The sequence below is a fragment of the Sinocyclocheilus rhinocerous genome, unplaced genomic scaffold (assembly GCF_001515625.1).
Source record: "Sinocyclocheilus rhinocerous isolate Xijiao unplaced genomic scaffold, SAMN03320098_v1.1 scaffold2695, whole genome shotgun sequence".
NCBI lineage: Eukaryota > Metazoa > Chordata > Actinopteri > Cypriniformes > Cyprinidae > Sinocyclocheilus > Sinocyclocheilus rhinocerous.
The window spans coordinates 242291-257757 of record NW_015637529.1 but is presented as its reverse complement, the minus strand read 5'-3'; the positions used below and the strand labels follow the sequence as shown (position 1 = coordinate 257757).

At 35.6% G+C, this 15467-nt stretch overlaps 1 protein-coding gene across 2 annotated transcripts in view; it reads right to left on the bottom strand.

Moving 5' to 3' along the window:
- Positions 1-4545: 4545 nt before the first annotated feature.
- LOC107748904 (5-hydroxytryptamine receptor 1F-like) overlaps positions 4546-15467 on the bottom strand; it is a 13005-nt gene continuing 2083 nt past the window's right edge. The window contains exons 1-3 of one of the 2 annotated variants that reach the window (XM_016563910.1): positions 7177-7193; positions 6653-6780; positions 4546-5692 (exon numbers count right to left, since the gene is read on the bottom strand). In XM_016563910.1, coding sequence (XP_016419396.1) covers positions 4623-5690 — 1068 coding nt within the window. In that variant the 5' untranslated portion in view covers positions 5691-5692; positions 6653-6780; positions 7177-7193 and the 3' untranslated portion in view covers positions 4546-4622. Of the gene's footprint in view, positions 5693-6652; positions 6781-7176; positions 7194-15467 lie in introns of those variants that run through there. The other variant, XM_016563909.1, reaches the window with a different exon arrangement.

Sequence of the window (15467 nt, the reverse complement as noted above, 5' to 3'; positions counted from 1 at the left end):
TTTTGAGCGATGACTCAAACAAAACACTGAATCAGTTTAATGAACCTGCCAATTGAAATGAACTGTCAAAACAAAATTCTCTAAAATGATTGTGATTTGCAGCTCTATGCAGTGAACTGGAGTCATGTAGTGTGACTTACAAACAGCGATGTAGAGTCTGAATATGTATATTTCTGTATATGATCTGTATATGAGTACATTGCATTATTTGTATTATGTTTAATGGAATTATTACAGTATGAGATGACGCGACTCTTAAAAAGAAAAATTTCATGACCATATGTTAAGGCATCTGTTTTAATTAGCCTAAATACAAGAAAAAAGGAGTATAAAATACGTATAAAATCATTCCATGCTACAACATTTGACAAAAAATCTTGTACAACTTGCTTTCATTTGTTTGATGTTTTAAGTCAGTTTTCAGATTGAGAAACTTGTGCTTGTAATTTAGGATCTGGTGTGTCATATCATATAATAATCAGTACAATCAACATAATGTATATTATGCAAAACATTTATTAACATGAACAACACGTACATTATGATAATCAGTTCAAATATTTAGTACATCATGGGCCCTTATCAGATCATCAGTTTCTGTAAGATTTTATATGATTTAATTCTCTGTTCACATCTTTGGTCTCACTGAAACTTGGAGAAACACACATAAGTCTTATCAGATAAAACAGAGTAACAAAGAAATCAACAAATGCACAACATATTTGCCTAGCAAATTTACCTCAGATGCCCCAAAGCAAAAACTATCTAATAAGCATTTCCATTGTTTGTGTAATGTACAGTTCCAGTGAAACGTCTGGACACTTCTTCCTATTCAAAACTATGAAATAATGGGAAGGTTTTATTAAGACCATGAGAAACATGAGTTTAGTCCGGTGTGTCCAAGGGTTTGACTGGAAGTATCATTCTAATTGTATGCAAGTGCAATATTCCCATCTAAATACAGTATATTACATTTCATATTTTTGCCCTTCACATGACTGAATATTTATGAAATGGGCTGTAAACTGAATTTGGTAACACTTTACAATAATTTAACATTAGTTAACGAAATTAATGGAACAAACAGTCAAAATAAGCGCTTGATGTTAATTTCAAAATGTACTATTACATTAAAAAAGTTGTATCTATTAAAATTATTTAATGGACCTGAGCTAACATGAACTAACAATGAAAAGTTGTATTTGTATTAACTAACATTAACCAAGATGAATAAATACGTCATGCTCATTGTTAATGTTAATTAATGCATTACTAATGTCAACTAATGAGACTTTTTTTGTAAAGTGTTACCCTGAATTTCTTCCTCTTATGAAAAATAGTATGATTTTTTACATACAAACTTAAAATTGTTTTTAAATCTATAACGTTAAACCCCACAAAAAATATAGTTCAGCTCTAACTAATTTTTGTGCATTTACAGATTTCTATCTAAATATAAGACATTTGTGAAAATGTATGAAAAGTTACTTTTCTGCCTCACAGAATTATTGAAGTTATGCAGTTTGTTGCAGGTATTTCATATTACACTAGATAAAAACGTTTTTTTTTTTTATATACTATGTTCAATTTATGTTAATTAAATTTAATTGTTGAATGGAATCCGTTTAAATTAGATTGCATGAATCACTTTCATACAATAAAATGTTAAACAGTCTGTAATCTATCTATTCATTCAGTACTCTATTGAATTAAAATATTAATATTTCCTCATTTGTTACTGTATGCCAGGAAAAAATACTATCAATAAAACATTATTGATATTGATTACTGGGTAACACTTTATTTTACAGTGTCCTTGTTACACCTTACATGTACTTATTGTAATAATAACAGTAAATTATTTAGAATAACATGAAACTCACCCTACACCAAACCCTGTTCCTAACAATAACCCTAGTAAGCTGATGCTGTTAATTAATATCACTCAACTCCTAAATGTATAAATTATACATTTACTATATCAAGCACATTCACTGTATCATTCACTGTACCAATGACACCTTAAAAAAAGTGTGAAGGCCTGTTCACATCAAGAACGATAACTATGATGATAATTAGATTATCTTTCACACCAACACTATAACATTCTGTTTATTATAAGCGCATGCTGCAGTTTTGTGTGGCTCAAGCACGTTAAAGCAGCATAGATTCTCATTGGCTGTCAATGTTTTTATCCTTCATCAGCTGGGAAAAAAAAATCCTGAAAGTGATTCCAACATGATCAGTCCTTTGTGTTGTTATCGTTACAGTTGTGTTGCAGAACCTTTATCGTTATCATTATAGTTAACATCCTTGGTGTGAACAGGCCTTTACCATTTACTGATATAGATCAATATCCAATGTTCGATAAGATGAAAACTAGTATGTGACCCGTGCTGGCAAAATGAGTCAGGATGCACAGGGGCTAATTTTGAGCTACAGGCAAAAAAGTGAAAAATGTCAATTTTGGTCAAATTTGAGGTTTTCACAAAAATTTGTTCATCAAGCCCTCGTCTCACTTCTATAAACACATATACACAGAATTTACAGTATTCACACAAACATAATCTGTTATGTCTTAAGTGAACATTTGGGGAGCTGCTGGGGGAAAACATCTGATGTGCAACATTATATTAGATCCATGCATTACAGTAAGTCTTAATATAGGCCACCTGTCGCGTTGATATTAATCTAACTATAAAAGAAAAGAGGAAAACACTCGCTGCTCTTGACTGAACTGCTTTTGTAGTTTAAAGAATCAGTTTATTCATAATTCATCATTTTACATTTGATTATTTGTTTTTCTAACTTGAATGCTTTTGTTTAGATGTAAAATGAAAAAAAGTAATACACTATACACTTGTTTCTTTCTAATATTTGTTCTTTTTTTTGCATCTGTTCTTATTTATAACAACAAAGATCAAATAAAAATAGCTATATTATTTATAACAACAAAGATAAATTGTGATTATTAATAAATATAGTAATGATTATTAAGAAAAGAATTGGAGGGAAAGAATGCAATGTTGCTAGGTGATTTTGCTTTGGAACCTTCAAAAAAAAAAACTTTAACCTGATTTTTCCCAAAATTGACTTTGCTGACTCCATCGACTTCAGACAGGTGTAGCTTGGTCATTCCAACAAGTCAATACATCATTTTGATAGTCTTTTAAAGGGCACCTATTATGTAAAATCCACTGTTTGGACATAAATGTGTTGGCAGTACAATGATAAAAATCCACCCACTCCTTAAGGTTTAATTCCCATTAAACCAAATCAGTCTCTCTAGGCCTGCCGTTTTGATTCTCTAAGCAATATGACATCACATTGCTTAGGCCCCGCCCATGATGGCTGACTGACAGTCCTGCATCACCATAGTTTCTGCCCTCAGTGAGTTGTGTTTGGTTGTACGCTGTCCTCCATTTTCTCTGTGCTCAAGCAACTTTAATGTCAACAATGTCTCATAAGCAATCGCGGTGCTCTGTTTGGATGTAAGACTGAACATAAGAGTCTGAGCCACTGAAGACGCAGCGGATTACTTTTATTTTTTGAAGGTAATGTGCCTCAAAATCTGCCTAAATACGTGTATGTCTGCGCAAATCATTTCCCTCCAGACTGCTTTGTGAATGTCGTTATAGTGCTTCGCATTTTAACTGCATTTGTGTGCGTACGTTATCTAAGTATTTTAATTGATCAGCGCCGTGCTGCTGAGATTAGTTCGTGAATGGACAGCATGGCGTGAGCTCTGTAACGTCGCACTGTTTCATTGTGTTTGGTTTTCCATATGTACGGCTGAACACCGGTTCTCTTGCTCTCAGTCATGCTGCATTCTACCGGCTGTTTATTGCTGTAGGTATGCAAAGCAGAGATGCATACACTACGCCAGGGGTCACCAGACTCGGTCCTGGAGGGCCACTGTCCTGCAGAGTTTAGCTTCAACTTGCCTCAACACACCTGCCTTGAAGTTTCAAGTATACCTAGCAAGACCTTGATTAGCTAGTTCAGGTGTGTTTGATTAGGGTCGGAGCTAAACTCTGCAGGGCACCGGCCCTCCAGGAACAAGTTTGGTGACCCCTGCACTACGCCCTGCTCTGAAGACGGGGTGGGAATATGCAGCTCATTTGCATTTAAAGTGATACACACCAAAACAGCTGTGTAGAAACGCCCCAAAAATGACATTTTCCAGATGTTATAATAAATGATCTGTGGGGTATTTTGAGCTGAAACTTCACAGACACATTCTGGGGACACCCAAGACCAATATTACATCTTGTAAAAAGGGGCATAATAGGTGCCTTTTAAGAACGTAAAAATAAAAATAACTCATTTTTCAAAATGTGCTCATTGTGACTGCTGATTTTGCCAGCAGCAGCAGGTCACATATTGTTTTAAAGCAGAGTAAATTCTTCAGACAAATAATGTGGTCTGATTTGTTGCCTAACAAAATGACTTTGTACAAGACTAACTTTTTGTTGTTGAGAATTAATTATCTAATTGTTTCAACAGCAACAGAGACTAAATTTATTTGTGCAGAATGATCCCTCTTTTAATTAAGTTCTTTGAACATTGTATTTTTTGAGTATAATCGTTTCAGTTCACGTGACGCAATCCCTTCATTGGCGTTAGAGATAATTCTTGCACTTGATCAACTTCTGAAAAGCCCTTTTAAAATCCTCATTAAAGATGGTGTAAATCAGCGGGTTGATGAGAGAGTTCAGATAGCCCAGCCAAGTCAGAAAGTTGGTCATCTCAGGAGAGAGACTGCAGGATTCACAGATGGTAACAATCACCTCATGGATGAAGAAGGGCAGCCAGCAGATGACAAAAGCCCCCAGAATGAGTCCCAGAGTGGTGGCGGCCTTCCTTTCACGCGTGCTGGAGATGCGACGTCTCCTGACAGACCACTCTCTGTGAGACCGAGACTTTGGGCTTTTCGCAGTGATGCGCGCCCTGTCGCCTTCGGTGGAGGGTTCAGACACCGATTTCTCCGGAGGGCTCAGAGTGTCCGGGCTCGTCGGCTCCCGGTCGCTGCACTTGGGAAGCATGTGTCCGTTCATCTCCGGCTTGTTGAGGCAACTGGCTCTCCTGTTGTAAAGAGTCTTGGCTGCTCGGTAGATCTTGTAGTAGAGAATGAGAATGAGTATTAGCGGGATATAAAATGCCCCGAACGTGGAGTAAAGCGCGGAGCCGATGTTGTCGTGCTTAATGATGCACGTGTTTTCTTCCTGGCGTCTCAACAGCATTGGCGGCAAAGAGACCACTATCGAGAGGAGCCACACCACGCTGATCATGATGGCGGCCCGTAGAGATGTCCTCTTTCTCGAATACTCCACGGCGTCCGTAATGGCGCGGTATCGGTCCACAGCGATGGCCGCGAGGTGCAGAATGGAGCACGTGCAGCAGGTTATGTCCACGATTAACCAGATGTTGCACATGACTTCACCCATGACCCACGTGTTCATCACAATGTAGACAATGCTGAAGGGCATGACTAATACGGCCACCAAAAGGTCGGTCACGGCCAGTGAGCAGATGAGATAGTTTGCGGGATGGTGCAGCTTGCGTGTGACGATGATGGCTGTAATGACCAAGCAGTTCATGGCTGTCGTCAGCACAGCAAGAACAGAAAGTGTGAGGGAGAGGATAATCACGTCCCAGGGCTCGCCTGCATATGTGCCGTTTGATGCCATGCCTAGGACAGAATAGGACAGACAGAATCACTGGGAAGGGACAAAATATCTGCTGATGTGTTGCACCAGCTGTGTGTATGATACAATGTAGCTTAGTTGTGCTTTACTAAACATTTGAGCATTAAACTAAGCTGAATAGTGATCTCATTTATAAACCAAATATTTACAGAAGTCTCCAACCTGGAGTAAATTGGTTTATTTCAGTATGTTTATGTTATACTTGACAGACTTTAATTCTGACAGACTTACACTACTGTTCAAAAGTTTGGGGTTGGGAAGATTTTTTAAATTTGTTTGTTTTTTTTTTCTTTCTGAGCCTTGACCATGGTAGGACCCTTGCTGTCTATGGAGGGTCAGAAAGCTGTCGGATTTCATCAAAAAAAATCTTCATTTGTGTTCCGAAGATGAATGAAGGTTTGGAACGACGTGAGGGTAACTATTGACAGATTTTTCATTTTTGGGTGAACTATCCGTTTAGTTCTTGTTTTATTTTTTCAGTGTAGTTACTAAGACCGAAATGGAGCAAGTCTTGATGTAGCAAGACTTAAGTCTGCTTCACACATACCTTATTTTACAACATTTTTTAAATGTAATAATAAGCAGAAAGCTTGAAATAGAACAAAGACCACACACTTTCTTTTATATTGTGTTTGCTCGGCATGCAACCACAAACAAATGACTTTTAATGATTCACCAGTTATCAGTTTGAATAATTCAACAAACTTCTGACTCACTTATTGAACCACCAAGTCATCATACATTTGATTTGTGTCCAAAAAGAAATCAACTGAAAACTATTATAAGGCTACAAGAGTCACATAAAAAAAAACAATCTAATGGCCTTCATGAGCATTAAATATTGTTGACATTTCTTGTGCTCAGTTTGTTTCACTGGGGAACACTTCCGAGTTCACCTGATTTACTCTATTGAAATATCATGCAGGGCTTTTCACCGTTCATACCTGTAGAATTGCTGCTTATTCATCTGACAGCTTGTGTCTATGTGCATTAAGCGAGCTGCACGTCATCACAGCATTGTGTTCAAAGATCTTGACCAAGGTGGTCCATGCCATCATTTGCAACAAATCATCTGAAAGGGAAGAAGATCAAAAATAGTGTAAATGTCAAAGGGAAGTTTGTCAGATTATCCTTGCAGAGCACGGGAGGGAATAGATGTTGTGACTGCCGCTGAGATCATTGATTAAAGAGGAATATAATTGTCTCTACAGCGCATCTGAAACGCTCTCTTTTAAAAGGAAACTGGGCCAGAGAAAGCCACATAGACCAGACAAAAGAGCTCACCGGATGCTTTCTCTTCAGTACAGCAATGAATTTGACCAACTTGCTTATTTTCATTACATCAGATATCAGGCGTTTATGACTGTCCCTTGAACCCGTGTCATGTTTGAAGTCTTTTTCACAATCTGCTACCGTTAAAAGGAAACTGGGCCAGAGAAAGCCACATAGACCAGACAAAAGAGCTCACCGGATGCTTTCTCTTCAGTACAGCAATGAATTTGACCAACTTGCTTATTTTCATTACATCAGATATCAGGCGTTTATGACTGTCCCTTGAACCCGTGTCATGTTTGAAGTCTTTTTCCTGCTTTTATCTGCTACCATCGTCAGCATAGCACACAGCCTATATAAATGTATAAACTATTAGTCAAAAGTTAAGAATAATTAAGATTACAGTAATATCGTGAAATATTATTTTAATTTAAAATAACTGTTTTGCATTTTAATATATTTTAAAATGTAATTTATTCCTGTGAAGCAAAGCTGAATTTTCAGCATCATTACTCCAATCTTCAGTGTCACATGCTTCTTTAGAAATCAATCTAATATGCTGATTTGCTGCTCAAGAAACATTTATTATTATCATTGTTGAAAACAGTTGAGCTGCTTAATATTTTTGTTCAAATTGCTATTTTTTCACGATTATTTGATTAATAGAATATACAATATATTATAATACACACACACATGCACATGTACTTTGTATATCTATGAAATGAGCTTAAAAGTGTGACAGTGAGTAATAGAAACGGTTGTACTGAAGCACACTTCATTACACGCTCGCAGTGTGTCTGTATATTAGTGCTGGCTGTGAGAATATGGTTGTCATAGTGACTCACAGGGACAGGCTTCCTGAAGAAAAGGCCAAAGCTATACAACAAAAATTGATTTTAAACACTCTACAAGCTCTTTCTCTGCCAGCACGATGATGTTAGTGTATTAGTCAGGTTGGTTTTGATGTAAGGTCAGTTTATCTGAAGACCAGATAAAATCACGGAATTTGTCTCTGTATGGGAAGAATTACTTCCTTGTCTGACAGATTCGATTATAATTTTGAGAAATGTTTTTGAAAAAAGTGACTGGGGTAATGGCTGCTGAAAATTCAGATGAAAAGAGTGAATATATGATATATATGAATAACATAATATATTAACAAACTTATGAATGTATATATAAAGCATCAGAAATCAGGCTCTCGGCAAATGGATTTTGTTGATTCTGCAGATAATAGAGTTGTTTAACTCAATGACACACTGCCACATTGTTAAATTGCTTATATTGATCAGACAACACTCTTCACTGATGAGAAAAGTTTTCGGAGACTGAGTTTTAAAGTTTTTCTCTTCATAGCTCACATGCTGTATTTCCTATTGAAGCATTTGGGCATATCATAAATCTGATTCAATCAGATGCAATTTTCCTGCAGCTCCAGAGTAATTAGTCACATGATTATTTCAATTCACATACTCCTGGGTGGTGCATGTGCCAGCCAAGCAACTGCCATTGAGATGAATGGGAATGTTAATGGATATCTGTCTCTAGCTATTTTAGTGGCAGGTGCTATTAGAGGGAGAGACATGCTCATACTAAACAGCATTTTATTTGACAAAATGCCTCTCAATGCTAAATGCGTCATTCATATTTTTTTCTCTAAAGAAAAAGACTGCAAAATCTTAAATGTGCATATGAACACTAGCATCTTTAGTATAGATGATTACAAAACCTAGACTAAAAGACTAAATTGACTAAAAGCTGCAAAACTCCAATGCTCATGGTAACAAAAGCTAAAAGGTACATCTTTGGTACATAAATGGTACATTCTAGTAACTTGTTTCTTTTATATCTGGTGTTAGTAACTTTGCAAGTACATTAACTTATTCTACTAACCAGTGTTGGGAAAGTTACTTTGGAAATGTAATAGGTTACAGATTATAAATTACCCTATTTAAAATGTAATAAGTAGTGTAACTATTTCAAACACTTTATTAATGTAACTCATTACATTTGATTACTTTTTGATTACTTTTCTAAACGTCTAACGAAGGCTTTCAACTGTTAATCATTTTAAAACATTTAAAGCAGGCAGGGTTAACCTTAGTAACAGTAGTTAAGATTATAATAATTTAATTTGAAAGCACAGCCACCACAAAATCAGACTTTAGCACCACTTTTTACTGTGAGAGCATTCTGGGGTTAGGCTAAATATAGATTTAAAATCAGAAGATATAGCTTAATAGCTATGATACTGTTTTGAAATCAAATCTTTGCATAGCTAGGAAACACTGGCATCTAACAATGCTTTGGCAAAAAAAAAAAAACGGTTAATCTTAAAAAATAAAGCATATGGGCCTACATAAACCCACACAGGAAATAAAACAGTTATCAAAAAAATCATGTGTCCTATTCTGTGTCCTAAACTCCTGAAACATTGGTGTCTTATATTTTAGAGCAGTCGATGCAATTACACATTTCTTCTCAGTAAGTGTAACAGATTATAGTTACATTTATTTTGGGTAACACTTTATTTACTTGTTACACATTACTATTATAATAACAATAAATGATGCATAATTACATTCAAGTAACCCTAAACCAAACCCTAATCCTAATCATTTAGGTAAGTACATGTAGTACATATAATATTACAAGTATATATAAGACAAAAATTAATAAACGTGACAAAAGCATAATAACAAAAAATACTAAAACCTAAATGAACTTAAAATAAAAACGGAAAATATAAGAATAAAAGCCAATTCAAAATATTAATAAATGCTATAATAGTATATAAATAATACTAAAATAACACTGTCATTGCTTTAGAATACAATATATTAAACTATTTTAGATTAAGACAGCATAAGCAAAACATTTTTTAATGTTTTAAATTTAACAACAGTAGATATAATGATTTAATGATAAAAAGGTATTATGACAACTCCAGGTAGTCAAATATTATGTCCATATTTAATGTGATGAGCTACACCTGTGTAAACCTGAGGAGAACTTCACACATCCAGTAAAAATCACATGCTGTTGAGTAAATGCAAAAATGCTGAATATTTTCCCCCCATGATAATATTCTACTAAAAACGCTGAAATAATATCCCCATATATGCCAATAATATAAAACAGCATTTATACAAATACAAATATACAACAAATATACATTTTCAGCTGCCTTTGTAGCAAACTGTAGCTAATTGTCACTTAGTTGTAAAACTCTGGCAAAGACTTAAGACTAAAACTGAAAAAAAAACATGCTTATCATATCTGTATATTAAAATAGGCAGTATATTACATTTACATGATCAGTGCAGCTTGAATGACAAGCACCTCAGATAACAGCTGGAAATACCCATAGGCAAATCAGTCTATAGTGATTCAGCAATACGGTACCTTCATGCAACATCCATCAATACTTGATATCAACTGTATAAACTTTCACATTTCTAAGATGGTAAGCTATGAATGAAGTTCACGATGACACGATGCACCACCTGTTGATGTCTCTGTAATCCAGAAAGAGCTCTAATTGCATTTTGAGTGAGGTGCCTCTCAGCACTGGGTCTGAAAATGACAAGCTTGATGAGAGTGCTTAATACATACTTCCTCTTCACCGCAGGTACTAATGAAAAAAGATAACAGTGCCACTTGGCGTAATATAACGAGTGATGCCATCAGAGCCAGGGCAGTATCAAATCTGACAGAACCGAGAATAATTACACTTACATAAAGTGTGAAAAAAGTGGCGCATGAGAAAATGATGAACTAAGAAACTGAAGACTTGAAAGCAGGGATGCATGCTTCATTTCTGCTTTCAATTACATTCTGCATATCTTGCTATGACAAGAGAATGGAAAAAATCAGCAGCCATGATGATAACTGAACGTGTCATCATTTTGAATGAAATGGGAATTATGACACTGTGTTCTACAAGCACAAAGATCCAGGCGTTTCAAGGTCAAATACTGTATGAGGCAGCACAAATATGAAGTACCCTGAGCATTGTACTGTTGCTTTATAATTTCCTTCACCACTTGAGGGGAACAAAGTGCTTCTTCACAACATGTGCTTTCTTTGTTGAATGACTTTGGGTTTTGGGGAGATACAGTAGCATGACCTTCATTAAAATGATAATTCTGTCATCATTTACTCAGCCTCGTGTCATTTCAAAATTGCATGACTTTTTTTCTTCTGTGGAACCTAAAAGGAGGAATGCTGAATAATGTAGTCACTACTCTTTTCCATATAATGAAAGTGAATGGGAATCCAGTGCAGACCACCATCAAAGTATCATAAAGCAATTTTCTACATGACTCAAGTCTTCTGAAGTCATGTGATAGATTTGTGTGACAAACAGACCAAAATGTAGCGCTCATTCACACCTTTGCTTGTTCAAACTTGCTGCACTGCGACAATACTGTCGTCAATGATGATTGGTCATAACCCTGCTGATGTCAAATCTCATTTGTTGTATATCAAGGCACCATATTTGGATGTATGTGGAAATCCAACAAGATCTCATGAGCATTTGAGAAATGTATAAAATTTGGTTTTACCACACATACATTTGTTTACCTTTGTATAAGTAGTAAAATGTAGAGATGCACCGATTGCAATTTTCTTGGCCGATTCCGATTTTTTTGTTAGTGTGATCTGCCGATACCGATTTTTGCCGATTCCGATTTTCTTTCTAAGAACTATAATTGACAGCATATACAAACAAAAATCTACTTTTCTTCAACGCAAAAAGTCATTAATAAAAAAAGAACAAATAAAAAAATGGCAAACAACAGCACAAATAAATGCAATAGAATAAAGTTTTTCAGGTTAAGTAAGTTTTTATTCAGGTAAGAAATTCAGGTAAGAAATACTACAGAAATTAAGTCATCAAATGTAAAATAACACATCCAGTGTTATTTTACATTTGATTACTTTAATTTCTGTAGTCTTCATTGTAAAAATTAAATACAGATTAATGCTTACCATTAAAGTTATAAAACGTATTCAGTCAAGAGCAGAAAATTATTTTCTTTGTCTTTTGTTCTTTGATTAACATGACAGATAGCAGCAGGAATATTGGACTGCGGTCCTTTTAAGAGTTTATCCACGACCCAATATACTGTTACACAACATTAGTGGTCGACCGATATATCGCCAAGGCCGATATATCGGCCGATATTTGACATTTTTCAAATATCGGCATCGGCCGATAAGTTTTTCTGTTTGGCCGATGCGTTCGAGGCGGGACTTTTATTTTGACAGCACTGACACACAGTGCTCACATTCTCCCTCTCGTTTGCCGTCAGCATTCAGCAAAATACGCATTTAAATCATTTGAACAAATCGTTGAATGTCTATTAATGAACATATAATTTCACAAACCTTGCAAGCTTAGTCGAATCTAGTTGAGATCTTGTGAAGTGTGCATGTGACCTGCATGATCGCGTGTTCTCTGCATGACTTTCGGTCCGTGCAAACTGAATGCTTTAAACATTAAATTCGTGATTTCAAATTATGCTGCGCTTTATGCATTTGCCCACTGTCATATTCATGTCATTTTCACTGTGTGCTGTATGAAAATGAGTGTCACTTGGCTTTATTTGAAAAAAATTTGATTCCCAATGCACACAAACTTCTCAGTATACTGAGTGCTCTGTTGGTTACAGTTTACTTCCTTTTTAATTCTATTTTTATTAAACATTTATTTATTTGTGGAAAATACTTTGTCATCTAAAGTATAAGTATGTTTATTTTATAAATTTATTTTTTAATCCATTTTCAAATGATTTCAAATTTCTTAAATATTAATTAAAATAAATACAATTATATCGGCTTTGTATCGGCCATCGGCCACCCTGCTTTCCAAGATATCGGCTTTCAAAAAACCAATATCGGTCGACCACTACACAACATGCGTTCTCTTTCTCAACTATTTAACGTTCCAAAACTGACTGTTTAACTGGATACTCGCCAAGACGGGCATTTTGACATAATTTTGTATGTATTTGAACGTTTTAGCGCAGTTAGCCACTCATTTTTGGTATTTGTGGCTCACAAGCTGTTTGAGACCGAGCGTGGATTGTGCGTTCCACTAATACAGATCAGTGGTGGTGCGCGTGCGTTTGGTATAAGCGCAAAACCTATAATGACTATATATGACTATAATGCACAATACAAGCACTATTTAACAGGAGCGAATGAGACGTGTGTGAGAGAGAAGAGGTCATCTGACAGATGAGAGTGAGAATGCGCGGCTGATGTTATTGCCTGTGCCGCTGGTAACAAAACGGATTGGCTCGAAATCGGAAAGAAGTGAGACTGACCGACCAATCACCGATCCGGGCCGATCAAGAGGAAAATCGGCCGATTCCAATTCCAATTCCTGGCCGATCGATCGGTGCACCTCTAGTAAAATGTACAATACTGATGTATTTACAGTATCTAAAGTGCAGTTGTATTTGTATTTCATTTAAGGACACATACATAATTACATCATTTTAGACAAGACTACACTTCAAAATCATAAAATGAATAGCATTTGTGCAATCGTTTACCCATTACTTATACAATATTTATTTTGTTTGCCGTGGAACAAGGCAGTTTTGACTTGAAAACACAAGAAAACAAACCATAAAATGGTGCTGTAAACTACATATTCAGAATCCTTTTTTTTTTTCTTTGGAACTGTTGAACCGAATCATTTCTCTGCTATTCTAATGGCTTTTGGATCCTTGAACTGAATCTTTTGGATTTAATCTTTTGAACTGAATCTTTAAAACAAACTTCTGAACTTTTTGAACTGAACTTTCCAAATGAATCTTTTGAATAATGTTGAAAAGTAATGTTGAAAAGTAGTTATGTTAGGTATGAAATGTGCATATAAATACATTTGATATAAAGGATTCAAAAATATTATAGTTTCTATAGCTATAAATATGTAAAACAGCTTACATTTTAGATGTTGTCAGTATGTCCATACATTGTATATTTCAGCATTTACCTAAACCATTATGTGGAAATGAGTGGTGAGTACATTCTTCAACATTTCTCCTTTTGTGTTCCACGAAAGAAAGAAAATCACATGTGCTTGTAATGACATGAGGTTTAGTAAATAATGACCGTTATGTCATTTTGTCGAACTGTCCCTTTAACGACTGCTGCACATCTTCAGCTGCGTTTTGATTAAAGTGATTGCAATACTCTCATATGATTATGCACCGTCTGAGATGGGGGAAAAATAGCTGACCTGCCATTCTTTGTGTCAAAGGAATAACCATTAAAGGGTCTCCTCTTGAAAGAAGTCCCTGTTTCTTTGTTAGAACGATGTCAAACTTGAGCTGAGGCACTTAAAAATGCAATTAACATTACTCAAAGAGATGCCTGGAGATTGTATGCTATTTCTGTTACATCCGCTGTGTTTCTCAGAAGGTGCTTCATGGGAAAATATGCTTCCTGTTGTCAGTTATGATGCCAGCCGTGGAGAAGGTGTTGGGACAATAAGATATTAAACAGGCCCATTTATTTGGATCAAAGTGATGCAAAGCAGTCTTCTTGCAAATTACGTCTCTTATGCAAACATGCCGTGAACTAAAACATTGGACGCGGCTATATTACCGTCTTGTCAGAATGGCCATTTCTGGATACCTTTGGTATTGTATCCGAGAACACAGTCCACAGTTTGTCTCTGGGGAGGCACTTCATTGATTTTTAGCCTCGCCAATACCTACACCTACAGCTGTGAAACCACTTAAGCCATATACATCTGAGCTGTGTGACAAAAGTGCCATTAATCGCTGCTGATGTTTAATCTTTATCTTCACAGAGATCAGATAACATTAGATAAGATTATTACATGAGATCAGATAACAGCCTAACATTAGAAGTATTTGCTGAGATGAAGGCCTTAAAGGGGTCATATGGTGCGATTTCAGTTTTTCCTTTCTTTTTGGAGTGTTACAATTAGACTTGTGCCGGTATTCGGTAATGCGATATATCACGGTAATGAATATGCACGATATTGTTATCGTGGGAACATCTAAATACCGTGAATAATACTTTAATCTGTGTAAAACTTTTAACTTTATACATTTTTCTGTATTGCTTTATTGCATTTAAATGTTCAGTTATTTTTGTTATAAGAAAAAATTATTAAACCTGTTATACTGTATTATGACAGCACTTTTTTCAAACTAAATTTCAATACCGTGATAATACCGCATACCGTGATAAAAGCATTAGCAATTAATCGCAACATGAAAATTTGATACCGGCATATCCCTAGTTACAAGCTCTTGGTGCATAAAGAAGATCTGTAAAGTTGCAAAGACTAAAGTCTCAAATCCAAAAGAGAAATTCTTTATAAAAGTTAAGAGTCAACCACGTCTACCTAAAACAGCTCGTTCTAACACAAAATGGCTATTTTATTTTATATAATACTCTGGAAATATAGTATATGTCACGATGTCACACACG